This window comes from Spea bombifrons, chromosome 10, assembly GCF_027358695.1.
Source record: "Spea bombifrons isolate aSpeBom1 chromosome 10, aSpeBom1.2.pri, whole genome shotgun sequence".
Lineage (NCBI taxonomy): Eukaryota > Metazoa > Chordata > Amphibia > Anura > Pelobatidae > Spea > Spea bombifrons.
Window position 1 is genome coordinate 29,910,199 of NC_071096.1, and position 17,868 is coordinate 29,928,066.

At 42.3% G+C, this 17,868-nt stretch overlaps 1 protein-coding gene across 1 annotated transcript; it reads right to left on the bottom strand.

The window, feature by feature from the left end:
• Positions 1 to 518: 518 nt before the first annotated feature.
• CPNE7 (copine 7) lies at positions 519 to 13,675 on the bottom strand. Its single transcript, XM_053449248.1, has 15 exons — positions 13,075 to 13,675; positions 11,762 to 11,944; positions 11,535 to 11,609; positions 11,093 to 11,167; positions 10,792 to 10,875; positions 10,496 to 10,585; positions 10,195 to 10,293; positions 9,829 to 9,915; positions 9,385 to 9,444; positions 8,952 to 9,085; positions 8,538 to 8,592; positions 2,331 to 2,382; positions 2,044 to 2,177; positions 1,709 to 1,945; positions 519 to 1,573 (listed from the first exon to the last, which is right to left on the bottom strand). The coding sequence occupies exons 1-15, from the start codon at positions 13,252 to 13,254 to the stop codon at positions 1,436 to 1,438; spliced, it is 1,683 nt and encodes a 560-aa protein (XP_053305223.1). The 5' UTR covers positions 13,255 to 13,675; the 3' UTR covers positions 519 to 1,435.
• Between the last annotated feature and the right edge of the window lie 4,193 nt (positions 13,676 to 17,868).

Consider the following 17,868-nt stretch of genomic DNA (forward strand, 5'->3'; position numbering starts at 1 on the left):
ACTGGTGCAAACGTATAGAATTTTGCACCAAACTTTGCACATTGTCCTTTCTGCTTTCGCTATCTAAACTGTATACAGTAAATACACAGCTCTGCTAGGTGCCTTATTGCCCCTTGATGTCTTCAGAGTCCCTTACAGATACGAATGTCTCTAATGCCCCATATGTGAGTGACAGGCGTTAATGTTATATCGGTAGCCGTGAGGGTGGCCCCGTGTGGCTTCCCATTCCCACACTGCCTGGAACATGGATAATTTGGAGACATTTGCAGGTAACAGGCAAGTAGCGTAATAATATGTCAAACTTGGAAATGTTTTGGTTGAAAAGAAGTTAAACGCATCCTGAGATACTATTTTTATTATTCAAACACTTCACGTGGCCTCTAAGGCTTGTTGTGTGCCCACCAGGCGAAGGTATCGAAGCCTAGAAGGAGTAGTTACATGGGCTTACATTCTACCACGGGCTACAGAATAATCTGATGTGTGCTTTGTAAATAAGATATCTGCAGAACCTGAAACACTTTCATTAAGTGGGGTATTAAACCATCAGAAGCCACCTTGGCCTGCATTTTGCAAGACACTGGTAAGTAGGAGAAGTAAGATCTGTGCCGGTGGATGAATAGGTCTCCAAACTATAACACCAGCCTTGCAGCACCCCGGGGACCCCTACTCCCAGGGGCCATAAGTGGAAAGGAAGGAACCAGCAGGAGCCGAGATCCCAAAACATTTAGAATAAGAGAGCCCCGGCCATTGATGGTGCTCCTGGTGAGGGAATGACATGTAGATATACTATCACAAAGGGCTCAGGCTGGCAGAAAGAAAATAGCTACTAAGCTAGGCAAGATTATTTCCTTAGCTGTCTGAGACATATTATGGAGAAGCTATTTTGAAGATGCGTTGCCACCACCAAACCCTGACGGAGTCCTGAAAAGTCTTGTGCATCCATAGACCCGCTAGGTCTTCATGCTCCACGAAGCATGTAGGTGACAGTAATGGAAGTTACATAGAAAGCTTCAGTGTCCTGGTGGCCTTGTCGATTTAGTCTGGTAGACCTGTTGGTTTACATTCTGACTCCCAGAAACCGTTCCAATCAAAATAATCAGGGTGCCAGCAGGCCGATAACCGTAAACACAAGGCCAACAGTGTACTCGACTTCAGGTGCATGCTTCACATTCACCACAAGGCAATGTTGTGTTCATTGTAAGGCGTCTTCCATGCTGACCCATCAGTCCTGGAGGTGACAGGGCTCTGGGGTCTAATTATTAGCTGCGATACGCAAGTCCGGATTGGCCTTCAGAAGCTGACATGTCCAGCATGAGATGGTGTAGGACATTGATTGCTGAGGATGGTGAGCTGAATATATTCTGTTCTCTGACAGCATGGGTGGAATAGTCAATGAGGCGTATAGGAGGTGGCTGCGGGAACAGTAGAGCAAGACTCATTGAGGGGAATCGAGGGCAGAGTCTGGGGAATCCACTTTCGGACATCGAGGAGGAAAAGCTTTGTAGCTATAATATTCCACCACCTGTTTGGGGACCTCAGCAAGGACACACTTAGCTAAGGCAGCGGGAGAAGCCTGGGACACAAAAGAATGAGAAACGTGAGAAAAAGATACAAATACGTATTTACCTGATACCTGAACTCATATTATTATTACAGATAAGATACACATTTTTACACAGCTCAATGCATTGTGTGTCTTCAAACTTACATTCTTGAATTCCCTGAAAGGAACAAACTGTACAATATCGCGGAGCACAGGCTCGCCTTTGGGTGCTCGGAGGACCCCATCATCTCCATCCAGAATTTGCATGTCTGTAAAATCGGCATTGCCAACACCAACAATGATGATGGACATGGGCAGGTAGGACGCACGCACTATAGCTTCCCGTGTATCAGCCATGTCTGTGACCACGCCATCCGTGAGAATCAGGAGAATATAATATTTCTGGAATTAAACAGGACAGTTGGAAGCAAGTGAGATGCCTACGAAGGTCTAGTCATAAAAGTCCACATTTTCAGTCCATGCATGGTGTGGTTACCTACCGAAGCCTCTTTGGTCCTTTCTTCCTCAGCTGCCAGTCGTGCCACCTTTGAAATTATAGGTGCCACGTTTGTGGGTCCGTACAGTTGAATCTTGGGTAGGCAGTTTTGGTAAGAATCCACTATTCCTTGAATACCTAAAACAAAGACAATAACAAAGCTTATAAAAGTATTAATTAATTATAAGCTTCCTCTTTCTCTCCTCTTCCCTGTTTTACTGACCAAACTGCAAATGCTTCACTTTCATGGTTATGTCAATCAACTTCCCATAGTCCCACGATCTCTCTTACCTTCACATTCATCATCATCGGGATTGAAGTTAATCGCAAAATCATGAGAAACCTAAAACCAAAAAATAAGTGATTGAAATCAACAACTCCCAATGTCTCCTTTTGCCTCTACAATTTAGCCCAAACCCTCAACATGGAACTTTGGAGACTTAATGACTCAGAGAACCCCATCGTAGCTCAAAATCTTTGCATGCTTTGTATATATTTGTGTCACGTCACAGCAGGTTGCGTCTGAAGCCCAGATGACCTTCAGGTCCGGTCTGATGTTCAGTTGGTCCCTGGGTGTAAAAGAGGGTCCACATTTTCCACCAGCTTCCATGAAGATCATTTGGGCATCCAATGTGTCCAAAGCCTACTTGGTCTTTATAAGGTTTGGTTGGTTCCTCAGTCTGCTTAGTCCCCGAGTCTGGATAATATCCAATTTGTGTCTCAATCGGTCTGGGGTCTTCTTGGCCCCTTGCTCTGGCCAAAGTCCAACTTGTTGAAGTTATGAGACCCAACAGAATGCCACACATTAGGAAGACCACTTTATTAGCGGCTCTACTGGGGCCTCCATAACTAGATAACCACATGAACGCACAAATTACACACGCCGCCTTTGTGATATATGAGTCTGCACACAGCAGGCTTTTCATGCGGAGACGCTGATTCCCTCAGATAGTTACAGAGAGTTAAAGACAAAGAGAATGACAAACAGCTTGTAAGCCGCCAGGAGCTAATGTCAAAGATTTACAGGCATAGTCAGAAGACATCCGAGGTCACGACGTGACGCTGATATATCACATGCAGGAGCGCAGCGACAGAATGGGAGAATTACAGAGACTGAATCTGCAGGGAAAGGCTGAACGAGAATATAGAAGGAGGAAAACATATAGAGAGAGAAGCCCCTAATGGGCTAGAGGCACAAGAAAGTATCCAAGAAGATGAGGAAGGTTGGTGTTGTATGCATGAAGAACCCCCCTGGGTTTTCAAGTTTAGTGATATGTGCCACCATGAGAGGTCACACCAACGAGACCAGGCTAGAGGCTACCCTATCCATGTACCTACTACACGCTTCACATTCATCCCAATTAAACGATCACTAAGTGCCGTCTCTTCCCACCACATTCCGAGCATCGCGGGCCCTAAGTGCCGTAATTACCTGTCATTTACATCTCATTAGAGGAGGCATTCTTTAGCGGTGAATGATATCAGAGGCTGGGTGTCATTCACTCGGGGGGAATAATATCCGCTTCTTCCATCTCAAAATCTTTACCCGATTGTAACGGACGGGGAACCAATATCTAAATATTTTATTACTCTGGAAACCGCGAGCTTGGTATCGATTGCAAGATCGCTCTCTCTGGCGTCCCAGAACAATGAGATTTTCTCTAAATTCCAATAGATAACGATAGAGCATCAATAAATTCTTCAATTCTAGCTGTATTAGTCACCTGTCAACAAACAATGCCGTTTCCGCAGCGTATCAATAAGATACAGATACAGAGTATTCCATTCGAGAATAACACCGCAGACATTGAAAAATATTATTTATTGTTACCCTATTCATTTATCACCCCCGGCGCGTCGGCTTTGACGCAATTCAAACACTATTATTTAGTGGATTTGGAATTCGACTTGTGGGCAATGATTTTAGACATTTTTAGGTATTATTATTAATAATAATAATAATAATAAATATTATTCTTTTATTTATTAAGCGTCAATAAATTGCGCAGCGCTGTACAATTTAAATATACATTAAGACGTACAGATACATCGGGGGTTGGGAACCCGGCCCGTAAGTCGCCATCCAGCCTTATACACTTATACTATGGGTCCCGCTCGTGAGCTTACAATCTAATCAGTACATTATTGTTTGAGGGAGAAGGAACTTTGACAAGGCTTCTCACTACCACAAAGCTTCATTGGAGATGAAATGGAGAAATCAGAGAAGAGTAAGCTATAGATCCAAAAGACTCAAGGACAGTGAAGGGATACTTGACATATATTCTGCGTTTTGGCCCTGGGGAGGATGAATTAATTTGAGCGACAAAACATCATTTAAAGGGAAGTTCCACCGGAAATCCAAATGATATAACAATTTAAAGCATGCAGTGTGTTGGCTGCATGATGGTCTTGATGTGTCAAGATAACGATTGCTGCCTAAAGCTGTACTTTTCGATGACATCACAATTTTTTAGGGAACCAAGCTGTCGGTGACAGAGGAATTATGTCAGATTCTGTGTGTGCGCCTGTCACTGTCCTTAACGATCTCTGTCTGTTTCTATAAATTTGCATACCAATGCCTGTCCCTGCCAGAGGTGAGCTGGCATCGTTTGGGTGCGGGGGGGGGTTAACCCAGCCAAATGTCCATTTAGGAGAAAAAAAACACCCAGTGGACTGCATTGATTCAAAACATAAAAAGGACCCAGATATGGTTTAAATGTTGCATAAAATCCAAAAAAATTACAGAAAAGGTTACTGTAAATCATAAGATCACATGTGCAATTTCTCAAAATGTAGCCTTTTGCATCAGAACTGCTCTATATAGGGCTCAAATGCTCCAGTCTTGCACTATGTATAGCTCAAATGCTCCAGTCTTGCACTATGTATAGCTCAAATGCTCCAGTCTTGCACTAGGTATGGCTCAAATGCTCCAGTCTTGCACTATGTATAGCTCAAATGCTCCAGTCTTGCATTCTGTATAGCTCAAATGCTCCAGTCTTGCACTATGTATAGCTCAAATGCTCCAGTCTTGCACTAGGTATGGCTCAAATGCTCCAGTCTTGCATTCTGTATAGCTCAAAAGCTCCAGTCTTGCACTATGTATGGTTCAATGTCTCTTATTGACTGAGCACGCTGAGGACATTCAATGCTACTATGTTGTCGTTGGAATGAATGTCTACTTGTTCCACAGCGTCTGAACATCCAAGCTGACAGAGCCTTTCATGATGCATCATTTATTACATCTCCTGCCGCCAGCCCGATATTATAATCAGCAATAAAACACAACAGGTCTAAAGGAGAAACGCCTGCCCAGGGCTCCGAAGTTTCCAGTATGGAAAACACATCATTTTAGCGACTTAATTTAATCATCAAGAAATTACACGGCTTGTGTTTGATCATTGGAGTCAGATTAACAATAAAGCGTCAGAGGCTATTGATCAGTTACCATGGTAACGCACTTCATAAGGTTGGACATGCTCCCTTATGATCACAAGCGATCTCTAGAAAACACAATGCCCCCTCCTTACTTCATACTGCAAAATACCCTCAGTCATCATCATCACTGATCAGGTGGTAATTAGTAAGGCAAAGCTGAGGGCATGCAAAGTTCTACATTTTGAGCAATCTCCATGGTAACCAGTGGAGTTATAGGGTACTATGTTCTACCAGGATGCTCCAGAGACAGTACAGATATAGTCAGGCCAAAATAAGGTTTTGTCTCCCTTGATCATCTGCCCAACCAAACACACTTTGGAGTCAGCACCACCGGCCCGTGATTCCATCTCTCTAATCCATGCAATGCAGAACTCTATTATTTCCATATAACGCGGCAGACACTGTGGGAATCATTCACTGACAGAACAAAAAATACGTACTGAGAACGTAAGCTGAAAGAAACCGAGGATAAAAGAAACGCCGTGAAGACAATTAAAAAAACCAGTGACACGTTGGACATCTGCTAATTTCACCGGAAAGCTGAGGGGTTCTTGCAAAAGTTGTAGGTGGCTTTTTGAAATGAAATGGAAGACAATCACGGCTGCGGTAATTATCCATACTTAATTGATGTAATTAATTAACCTAACGTACTAAGATTCCACTTGAAAGCACAATTATGTTTTGACAATAATGAATTAGAATGCTTATTCCAATTATTTCCCAGACTCCCATTTCTGGGTATGTATCCACGCCAATGGCTTTGTATTAATGAGTCGCCCCCGCGTCCTCAAATCCCCATCTTCCTGGAGTGAGAATTCATGAGAGGTGTTCTGTAAACCTTTAATCCGTTCTCTTCTTCAGATTTTTAAGGACATACAACAAATTAGATAAAAGTGGCTACTATCACTAATACCATATTAATAATTACAATTACTATTACTACTACTATTATTATTACAATTAATATAACTATTACTATAACTATTGCAATTACTAGAACTATTACTATAACTATTACAATTACTATTACTGTCACCAATATTATTACTATTACTATAACTATTACAGTTACTATTACAATTACCATTACTTACAGTATTACAATCACTATTACTATCTCTAATACTATTACTATAACTATTACAGTTACTATTACAATTAATATTACTTATAGTATTACAATCACTATTACTGTCACCAATATTATTACTATTACTATAACTATTACAGTTACTATTACAATTACTATTACTTATAGTATTATAATCACTATTACTATCTCTAATACTATTACTATAACTATTACAGTTACTATTACAATTACTATTACTTATAGTATTACAATCACTATTACTGTCACCAATATTATTACTATTACTATTACAGTTACTATTACAATTACTATTACTAATACTATTACAATCACTATTACTATCTCTAATACTATTACTATTACTATCACTTATACTATAACTATAACTATTACAATACTATTACTAATACTGTTACAATGTCTATTACTATAACTATTACAATCACTATTACAATTACTATAACTGTTACAATTACTATTACAATTACTACTACTAGTATTACTGTTACTATAACTATTACAATCACTATTAAGATTACTATTACAATCACTATTACAATTACTATTAAAATTTCTATTACGGTTACTATTATGATTACTATTCAAATTACAATTACAATTACTATTATGATTACTATTTCTACGGCCTTAAAATATCCAAAGGAGGTTTGCTGTTACATTGAGGATTCCTTCCAATGTTACCCCTTCTTTTATTTAATTGATGTCTATTGCACACAAGCTTCTCTTGCTTAAACCATCATTCATGAATGATATCTCCCTCTGAGAATGTCCCCTCTTTGGCAGATCGGTTGCCCTTCTCCAACGTAGTAGAGCCCTTACAGACATGTTCTAAGCCAACTCTTCCCATACCGTATCCTCCCGGTCTGCCATGCATAGCCTCCAAACACATAAAGAGATATATTTTTCAGATAACATATCCACTCCTGTGGTTTCTGATCTTTTTTTCAGACCCTTTGATCCTTTGATCCAACCTTCAATGTACTTTTTGCTGTTTGCCTTCCAGTTTCTCAAACCGCTCAATAGAACATATTCTTTTTTTTTTTAACTCCCTGTGAAATAGTTGACCATCGCCTAGCTGTTGAACACATCTCATACTTCTACACCTATATTTAAAGATCGCTCTCTGTGAGTCACTATCTTCCATCTATATCTGTTAAAAGAGACTCATGTGGATATTAATTTCCGGGAACATCAAAGCTTTTTCTCCAAAAGAAGTATTAAATGTGGGGTTTGCAGAGTCAGCATTTCTTAGCGATAGGAAACGCATGGAAATGTAGCATTGATTAAAGAAAAGTCTTTGTGCATTAGTTAAAGTTTGATAAGTTAATGAAACATGGAGAGATTATGCAGATACAGAGAGAAGATGCCGAACGCTAATTATAAATGGTCGTTACTCTGAAAAATAAATCCAAAAGCTCTTATAGGAAGGGAAGTGGTAGAAACATAAGACATGTGGACCATGATACAGGGGGTACGTTGCAATGGGGCGGTGGTGTGAATACTAGGATGCAATGAACTCAATTCCAGCATTGACATTTTCCCAGTAATAATGGTGGTGGTGGGTACGTCTAAATCATTTGGAAAAGGTCTTATCACCATAGCAGCCAGCAACGTTGTGTTGAGAACACCTTTTAAGTTTTGCACCTCTTAATACATAACTCTTTGGTGTTTGGCCTTTTATATGTCTCCAACATCTCAAATAAAAAAGATGCACAATAAGAGGTACTTTGACCATTGAGAGGTGGGGGGGCCGGTATAGCTGGAAACTGGAGCACCACATGGATAAACGGCAGAAGATCGACCGCCAAATGCATTGCCCTGCAATTAGTCTTATTCACAAGCCACACACAACCACAGTCTTCCGCTATATGAATCCAGTCTATTGTCCCCAGGAACAGTACTGTGTATTACAGAGATACCCGCAGATACATAGAATGCCTTATTCTTACCTCGTACTTTGGTGGTATCCGTGCACCAAATCCCAGGGCGGAGAATCTCTTATCACTAGACAAAAGGACAAAAGGAGTTCAGCAGACATATACAATTGTATCTTCTACCCAAGAAAAACCAAGTCTCCACACTATAGAATCAATCACAAGCACAAACAAGAGTGACCACTATCACCCCTCATTCCCATTCACATACAGACAGCAGTTTCCACGCAAAACCCAGAATGCATTGCTCCTTTAATTAACACACTGAAATTCACTCACTGGAATGATAAAGATTTCACGTACTTATAATAACATATGTATACTATTCAGACACACAAAGTATGTAGTATGTAGCTACACACAGGCACATCTGTACTGCCCATCACATAATACACTGCGCTCGGACATGAAGGAGCAGTTGCGTTACACCTGTCATAGTCTTGGCAGATCTCCCCCACGGCTACTAACGCCTTCAGATATTCGTTGGGCTGGTATGGGTTAATGTAGTGTAGAGAACAGCTATTTCGGGGATCTCCGTTAGAGGCTGTGAAGTCTATGGCCACCTAGAGAGAAAACAGAGAGCCCCAGTGTCATGAAGAGGAGAGATAAAAAGTTACGCAGAACGATTTTGGTGCAAAGTATGAAAAGGGGTCTTGTCGTCATAGCAACCAACGGAATGTTCCTGCTGACTCGATAATTCCACAGCAATAATAGTAATACTAATACCAATTATTAGGCATAACCCCCAATGTGTCCGTATATATGTGCTGTTGGTGGCATACAGGAGATCTGCACATGGTAGAGACAGACGAGAGGGACAGGCAGGTGTCATAGTAAATGTGTGGAAAATATGGGGACTCACTGTGAAGTGGATCTGGCAGCCGCCCATAATGTAGTCAAGGAAGGAATAAACTCTGTGGATCTGTAGTTCCAAAAACAAAAAGAGAAATTGGTCTGCAATTTACCATTTCATCTGAAAATTGCTCACCCCATTATTCGGATCACCTGTCTGGCAAAAAAAAGGTTTGGGGTCCTAAGACCTGGTAGCTTCCTGACAGCTCATATTGTAGGGTGCAGTTTACCAGATGGACCTTGGGGTCCCTTTCTAACATGTAGGCATCCCACCAAAGATCTATAGCATGGCTGTCCAACTATTGACTTTTTTGTGAGCTTTTGATGGGTTTGATCTCCCATAAACCCCTAGGATATTCACCTGAGGCTGAGATTTATAAGAGTCGGGATTTTGGAATCCTGCCTAAAAGCTTGAAGGTTCTTAGGAAGGGATATGGTGGCTTTTTACTTTTACCTTCAGGTCTGTGAGTATCACGACTCCAGAGTTCTTGTAATTCCTCTTTTTTATTTTGTACTTGGGGTTCACACAATCCCATTGCACCTGTGGGGTCGAATCAAACAGTCAATCACACCCTCCGAAGACAACGTCGAGCTCAGCCGAGTGCCAACACGTGTTTCAACCATGTAACGATGCAAATTGGTGGCGTACGGCTAAAGCCCTCGAGCAAGCCGTCTTCTTTTATGATCAACCTCATCATCCATCACTTTTGGTGTTGCTTAGTCTAAACCCCCCTGCCACAATTATACGTGTGCTGTGACTGACGGTTGTGCAGCTCTGTGGTCTATGTCGGTGCTATACTTAAGCTAACAATAACCTTACCTTGTTTCCACCGATTCCTTTCTGCATCTCTTCAAAGGTTGCATAAAACTCTCCGATAAAGTCATGTTTCCCACGGGAGTCATAATCCCAAACTAAGCACTGGAGGCAAAAAGAGATGATGTGATATTAAAGACACAGGTTCAGGTAAAAGATGGGATAGCTGGGGTAGAATGGTAAGAAAGGCACAGGGCATGTGAGCTGAATCCGCAGCTAGTATTCTGACGAGGTATATTTCTAAAATCCTCTGTGGTTTGTGAGCTTGGGAATTGGACTTGGTGGAATTCTGGGATGTTTTTCCTACCCGGAGCTTTCTCTTTTCTTCACAGCAGCAGAGAGAACTCAGAGAAACCTTGAAGGGCTCCCACACTGGATTTAGATTGTTCTTGACAACCTGATGAAGAAGGAAATCAATACATATATGACATGGACCTTTATCGCACCCATACAACAGCTCCTCTCAAACTCAACATCTCATCATCTTACACTCGTTTCTCACTTGAAGCTCCGACTCAAGTCCCATGACAGACGCACAGCGCCCCTTCACTGACGTCAACACAGACTCTCGTTTAAGACACTTAAAGAGCTTCTCTGGCTCACCTCCGTTCTGTAGACCAGCTGCTCGCTTTGATCGTCATTAATGCGGTAGATTTCCAGGAATGGATCTGATTTGCTGAAGAGATCCTAACAAAAGGACAAGGAGGGTTAATGGATCCCGTTTAAAAGGACACTTTGAGTCATGGTACCGGGGGCGACTTGATATGTCGGTGGCAAAAAAGACAACTGGGGCTCAAAATATATTTGGACATAGTGCCTGTCTGTCCCTCATGTTGTGGTCCACCAGAGGTGTCTTTAAAGACCATCTGCCACCGCATGGAGGACTGTACCCTGTGGCTGTCACCTTGTCATCCAGTTTCCGGGCGCTGAATGAAAGTTCCACGTATCCATTGTTCCCGGAAATCTCTTCCGAAATCACCTATGGAGAAATGCAAATCTTAATCAAGTCATGGACTTTTCACAGCTTGGGTCCTGCTTCTCCCACACTCTTAGTTTTCTCTTAAACGTATGTTTGTTAATATACTCTGGATAGGTCGCGTTGAATGTGAGTGCAGTTAGTTACAGCCACACGTGTCAAGAGTCTATGGGGCAGCTTCCCAAAACACCTGTGAGGAAAGAACACGGAACTTCACCTTCAATGCCGCCCAAAGTCTACGTTTGCTTCCTATTCCATTATTCACCCACACTGACACGTGTTTCCATATTTTCAGTTTGCCATTGTTTTGAGACATCTCACAAACCACCCCGGACCTGCCGCTAGGCCCGCGTTTCCTCTGCTCCCTTACTGTGATTGTGGATTTTCCAGCATATTTTCCATATTTCAAAAACAGGCCTTTGGTGATTCTCTTCTGTGCCACAATCTAAGAAAAAAAAAGGAGACAAGACCCCGGTGGTGACAAAATGGAAAGACGAAGGTGGGATAGAACTTTGCGGGTATCAGCAGTGGTTTATGAGACAGTAATTGCTCCAAGTCCCAAGAGTTGCTCCCGATATTACCCTCTTCCGTCGTTACCTGCCCCAGCGTGATCTCCACCCCTCCTAGGAAGTCATCATCCCTGGTGCCAATACTGCAGTGACCGTGGATGTCATACACCTCAAAGCGCAGCTTCTGGACTTCCTCAAAGTAATAGTCCACAGTGAAAACTTTGGAGAAGACCGGGTTCAGGTTGCTCTTAATTACTTCCGTCCTATCCACCTGTTGGGGCAAAAAGTAAGAGCGCATTACTGGAACGATGGGACCACATTATATATATATATATATATATATATATATAATTTTTGGTTTAGGGACCATTAAGATCTTTGGTGAAAGGTCAAGACTCTTAGCAGACAGAAGTAATGCAACATTCTTTTTACATGTTGCTGATTCTGTAATATCAGGGAAGGGATATATATATATGTATATATATATATATTAGTTATATTATCTATTATATAATTAGTTCTGGAATGTTAGAGAGGGCAGAGATCTATAGAAGGCTCGAGTTTAGTCCTTGACATATACAATGGGAAGAAGTGATAAAGCTGTATATTATAAGCTGCAGAACATTGCAAATATCACTACTGACAAGCCTTTATTTGTCTCCGGGAAATTAAAACAGTAAGAAATGAAAGTCTCCCACGTATACTGGAGGCAGAAGAGGGTTTGGGAGGGGGCAATAGCTCTGTTTTTTTTAACAATGTGGGCCGTTACTGGGAATTACCTACATTCGGAATAAAATGTAGATATGGGCAGAAAATCTAATGTTTTTTTTCCTTCCTATGTCCCTTTTACAGGGAGATTATTATTATTATTTTTATTATTATTATTATTATCTATCATCTCCTACTGCACTGCTGCAACTATAATGTGATAACAGAAACAAATGTACATTATATCTGAGCGCTAATAACAGAAACATATCACCGCGACGGAGCATCTGAAAGCCAGGTCGGTGAATGAATGCCATCCATTACAAACAACAGTAGTGATAAAAAATATATGCTTTAAGAATGAAGAAATTAGGCATACTTTGGCTGAGCCCCTCCGCTTAGATGCTGCCAACCTTTTAATGGAGGACTCTGCCTTTGTATACAACTGTTCTGCTACCAAGACGTTCAGCTAACCGTTACATACATTTCCGCTTAGAATGCTGGGCATCATGGGAACTGTAGTTCCAGAACAGTTGGAGAACCGCTTGTTGGGTGTCCCTGGTAGATTGGAAAATGTCGGGCATTATGGAAGTTGCACATGCATGTACAAACCTTGCTATGCTTACATATGTCTATGTAATTCATTTTTAGATGGGCCACTGACGCAGAAACACTCACTGTCCTTCAACCTACCTCCATCCATTGGCCTTGGGATTGCATCAGAAGAACCACGCATGGGTCGGACTTGTTGAGCGTGTCTCTGTCCAGCAAGTTCTTGCAACACACACGGAGCTCCACCTTGGACACGCATGTGGCTGTAACAACCCCAAGGGATGAAGGAGAAGCCAAGTCCGAGATCTCGTTGACCATCATCTTCCCAACGGATAGAACCTCAACCAGAGATGGCGAAGTAAGGGAAACCTGGGTGGTTTTGAAGATAATGACACTGCTAATCAGCGATGGTCAGCAGGACCTTGCTCTCTCCATGTGAGGATCTGTGGTGGGGGGATGCCTGTAGCATGGAAAGATGGGTGGCTGGAAACTCTGTTTCTATTTCAAGGGTTGAGAAACCAAAGAGCCAATGTCAAGTAATGCAATGTGCAAGCAGGTCAATGTTTGGATGGCCTTGTATGGATAGTGATTTGCCCAAAAGCTCCTTACTCATGAAGTGATCTCTGATCTTCTTTGTAGGTCATTGCATGAGATACCTGACATATATTCGTAGAATTGTATCCTACGCACCTTGTTCAGGTCAGTCGGTTGCGTATGTTATTTTGTTTCACCGGGTTACCCTTCATACAATCAGTGTCCCCATCAGGAGTTACCATAAAGTTCAGCAATGGCCGACCCTCAAAATTATGTTTGATGTACTTGAAACTTTGGGCTGAGATTTATGAGGACACCGCCGGTTGAGGTTGTCTTCTGGCCTTCCTGGTGTTTGGACGTAGGTTTGGATGTTCTTGGGTTGGTGAGAAGAGGTGGTGAAGCGGGTGTCTGAGCACCCAGCAGCATCAGATTCTGCGAATTTGTTCTGAGAAGATGAAAGGCAGAGAGATCATATAAGTCTGATCCTTCCAGGCAAACACAAGCGCATATCTGTCAGATATCTGTAGGGCTTTGGTTACAGCGCGCGCCGCGGGACATCCTGCAGCTCGCGGAAGGAGGCAAGTCACGGGTAATATACAATTTTATCTGGATTGAGTGAATCTGTTTAAAGAGGAACTCCGACTAAATGTTCATCGCTCTGTTTTCTTTCTCTGAAACAGTTGTGGTTTTTACCCCATAATATAATGTTTTCAGGCAGCCGCGGATTAGCCATTTGGATGAGTTCTCGCTCTGTTATCTACTAGACAAACACCCCGACGCCTTATCATACTGCCTGTGGGAGACAGTAGAATTACTCGGTCTTAATAACTCAGCCAGACGCTCTGACACATGAAAGTCAATGGAGGAATGGACTTCATTAGCATCGCCATAAAGCATCAGCTCAGTGTGGTGTTTGAGCCGGGAAAGTAACTGAAAATATCACATGACTGGCAACAAAACCAAGTTTATTGCAACAAAATTAGAAGAAAAAAAAAGATTTTTCCCACTTCTAACCTAAATTACTGTATACAGCACTGGGGGTTATTAATGTATACAGTGCCGGGGCTTATTAAAGTATACAGCGCTGGGGGTTATATTACTGTATACAGCACTGGGGGTTATTAATGTATACAGTGCCGGGGCTTATTAAACTATACAGCGCTGGGGGTTGTTAATGTATACAGTGCCGGGGGTTATTAATGTATACAGCACTGGGGGTTATTAATGTATACAGTGCCGGGGCTTATTAAAGTATACAGCGCTGGGGGTTATATTACTGTATACAGCGCTGGGGGTTATTAATGTATACAGTGCCGGGGGTTATTAATGTATACAGCACTGGGGGTTATTAATGTATACAGTGCCGGGGCTTATTAAAGTATACAGCGCTGGGGGTTATTAATGTATACAGTGCCGGGGGTTATTAATGTATACAGTGCCGGGGGTTATTAATGTAGACAGCGCTGGGGGTTATATTACTGTATACAGCACTGGAGGTTATTAATGTATACAGTGCCGGGGGTTATTAATGTATACAGCGCTGGGGGTTATTAATGTATACAGCACTGGGGGTTATTAATGTATACAGCACTGTGGGTTATTAATGTATACAGTGCCGGGGGTTATTAATGTATACAGTGCTGGGGGTTATTAATGTATACAGCGCTGGGGGTTATTAATGTATACAGCGCTGGGGGTTATTAATGTATACAGTGCCGGTGGTTATTATTAATGTATACAGTGCTGGGGGTTATATTACTGTATACAGTGCCGGGGGTTATTAATGTATACAGTGCTGGGGGTTATTATTGTATACAGTGCTGGGGGTTATTAATGTATACAGTGCTGGGGGATATTAATGTATACAGCGCTGGAGTAAGGAATATATTCCATTTAAAGCCCAGCGCTATAGCGAGAAGAAGGATAAGTTATATCGGTTTTAAGCATCGCCTGGAGTGTAACAGATATTATAGGGGATCTGTCACCTAAGCACCGTTTACCGAGCACACCCTGTATGCAAAACAAAGCTCATGCTGATGAGGCTCATTTGCATACAGGGGCAAATGAAGATGTGTGTAAGTGGCTGGGGTTTAGAAGGGTGGAAGACGTGCTTTCCTCTCTTGATCTATACATTTTCTGTTAGTAAGATGTACGGACTGATTCGTATGACTGAAACACACGGTACGGGTGACAGGTTCGCTTTAATTCAGTGTCAGGATACGTGGCGGCGCCGAGCGGGGCGCTGACAGATAATAGAAGCGTTTTGTATCGGCGTCTCCAACACCGAGTGCTTTCTTCCTGAGAGATTCAAGCGAAAAGCATCAAAGGAGAGAGACGTATTTTCTTCTAGATCTGCACGACAACCTTCGACTCCCCATTCTGGGGGGTTTTTTTCTTTTTTTTTTATGCCACCCACTGAGAAAAATATTTTCTTCTTCCTAAACCCCATTTATCCTTCATATTTCTGATCCTACACATCATTTCCTCGTCACTCTGTAAAACGTACTAAAATGTATAACATTTAATAAAAATATATTTCACAGACAAAAAACAAATCCAGAAAAAAATATGGCACCGTAGATATACGTCGAATCGCAGCGTCATAACAATACCCCATAGACACTTTAAGCGTAGGAATTCCATCGGGAATACAGCGGGAATGCTGCTATCGCAAGGTGTAGCGGAGTACGCACCAGATATAGGAATAATAAGGAGAATTCCCACGGAAGATTGGCGGGAATTGCCGAGGAACTGGCAGTTACGTGGATTCAGTATTCTAATATCTTCTGCTATTCCTGTCCGTGTCTATTAATACTGAAGAATCCGGTGGTGCGAACCGAGACCCCGAAATAAATCTGTGTTATTACGCAAGAGCCTCGGAAAATCATAAAACAGAGCATGGAAGCCAACGGGGCTCGTGCAGGGAAAGGATAAGAAGCTAAATCTGGGGGGCGAGAGGTGTGAAACCCCCAACAAGCCCTGTAATAAGATAGTGGGGACAGCGTGAGGAGCGCATGTTCGGCAAACAATTAAGGGTAAGGAACAGTGACTGCAGGAGAAGTTGGCTGAGTGCAGGGAGAAAGAATGAAAGCTGCAGGGGAGTGAATGGGAATGAAGAAAGAACTGGGGAGTGAGCAGGGGAGAGGATAACAAGAAGCAGGAGATTAGGAGTGAGAAGCAGGGAATGAGAAGGAGAGAGGACAGGGAGGAAAGAAAAAAGGGAGAAATAGTGAATGAGGAGGAGAGAGTGAAAGAGAGAGCAAGGAGGAGAGGGGAAAGAAAACAGGGAAATAGAGAATGAGGAGGCGGGAAGACAAGGTGAAACAGGGAATGAGGAGGCGACAGGACGGGGGAAATCGGGAATGATGAAGAGAAAGGACAGGGAGAAATAGGGAATGATGAAGAGAAAGGACAGGGAGAAATAGGGAATGAGAAGGAGAAAAAAATAAAAAAAAAAAAACAGGAAAGAGAGTGAGAAAAAGGGGGGTTATACGAAGATAAGCATCAGTAACATATAGAAGAAGACACTCCTGAGATAAGCAGAGAATGAGAGGAGGCGGAAAAGCAGGGAATGGTGAAAAGGGTGAATGAGAGTGTGAGAAACTAAAAAGGTACAGAGAATAGAGCAGCGAATAAAGCGAGGGCTAACGAATACCTCCACTCAATAATTTGTGTCATTCTTTTAGGCAGTCCCCATCCCTCAGCTACTCATCTCATCTCACGCTCCATCCCATGAGTCAGAACTCAATAAGACTATTCCCTGGTGTAACTGGCAGATCTACCCCTTGATTATATTTAATGCAGGGGAAGACGGCAACATTTCTACTGGACAACACTGGACTAAACGGCCCCTATGCAACAATGACTTCCACGAACCTTGCCTTGGACACTGTCTGGGTACGGACACTTTACCTACCCCTGACTCCATGATCATATCGTATAGTATGGACGCTTTACCTACCCCTGACTCCATGTACGGATCATATCGTATAGGTACGGACACTTTACCTACCCGACCCCTCATACAGCTCATATCGTATAGTCTCATCACTCAGAACTCTTCACTACGTTGAGTCCTCAATCTCAGTAATATGAGTCTACTCTCAGCTACATGCGGCTCCAACACTTGATGCTCATTAATACTCCATATACTCCCCATCCCGTGCAGTCCTCCGTCTATAACACATTATTTCATTCCCATCTAATTCCGGGGCTGCGCTGTCCCCTGGGAATCCCACCAATCACTTGCACACCCTCTCCTCCATACTTTATTCACCAACCACATATATGTGTCACTTTGATGTGTTTTACCCCTAATTACTTGCCATACAGCATCTACACCCAATAATCGCAATCTCCACCCAAAACCTTGAGCCCCTCCACAGCACCAAATAACTTCGC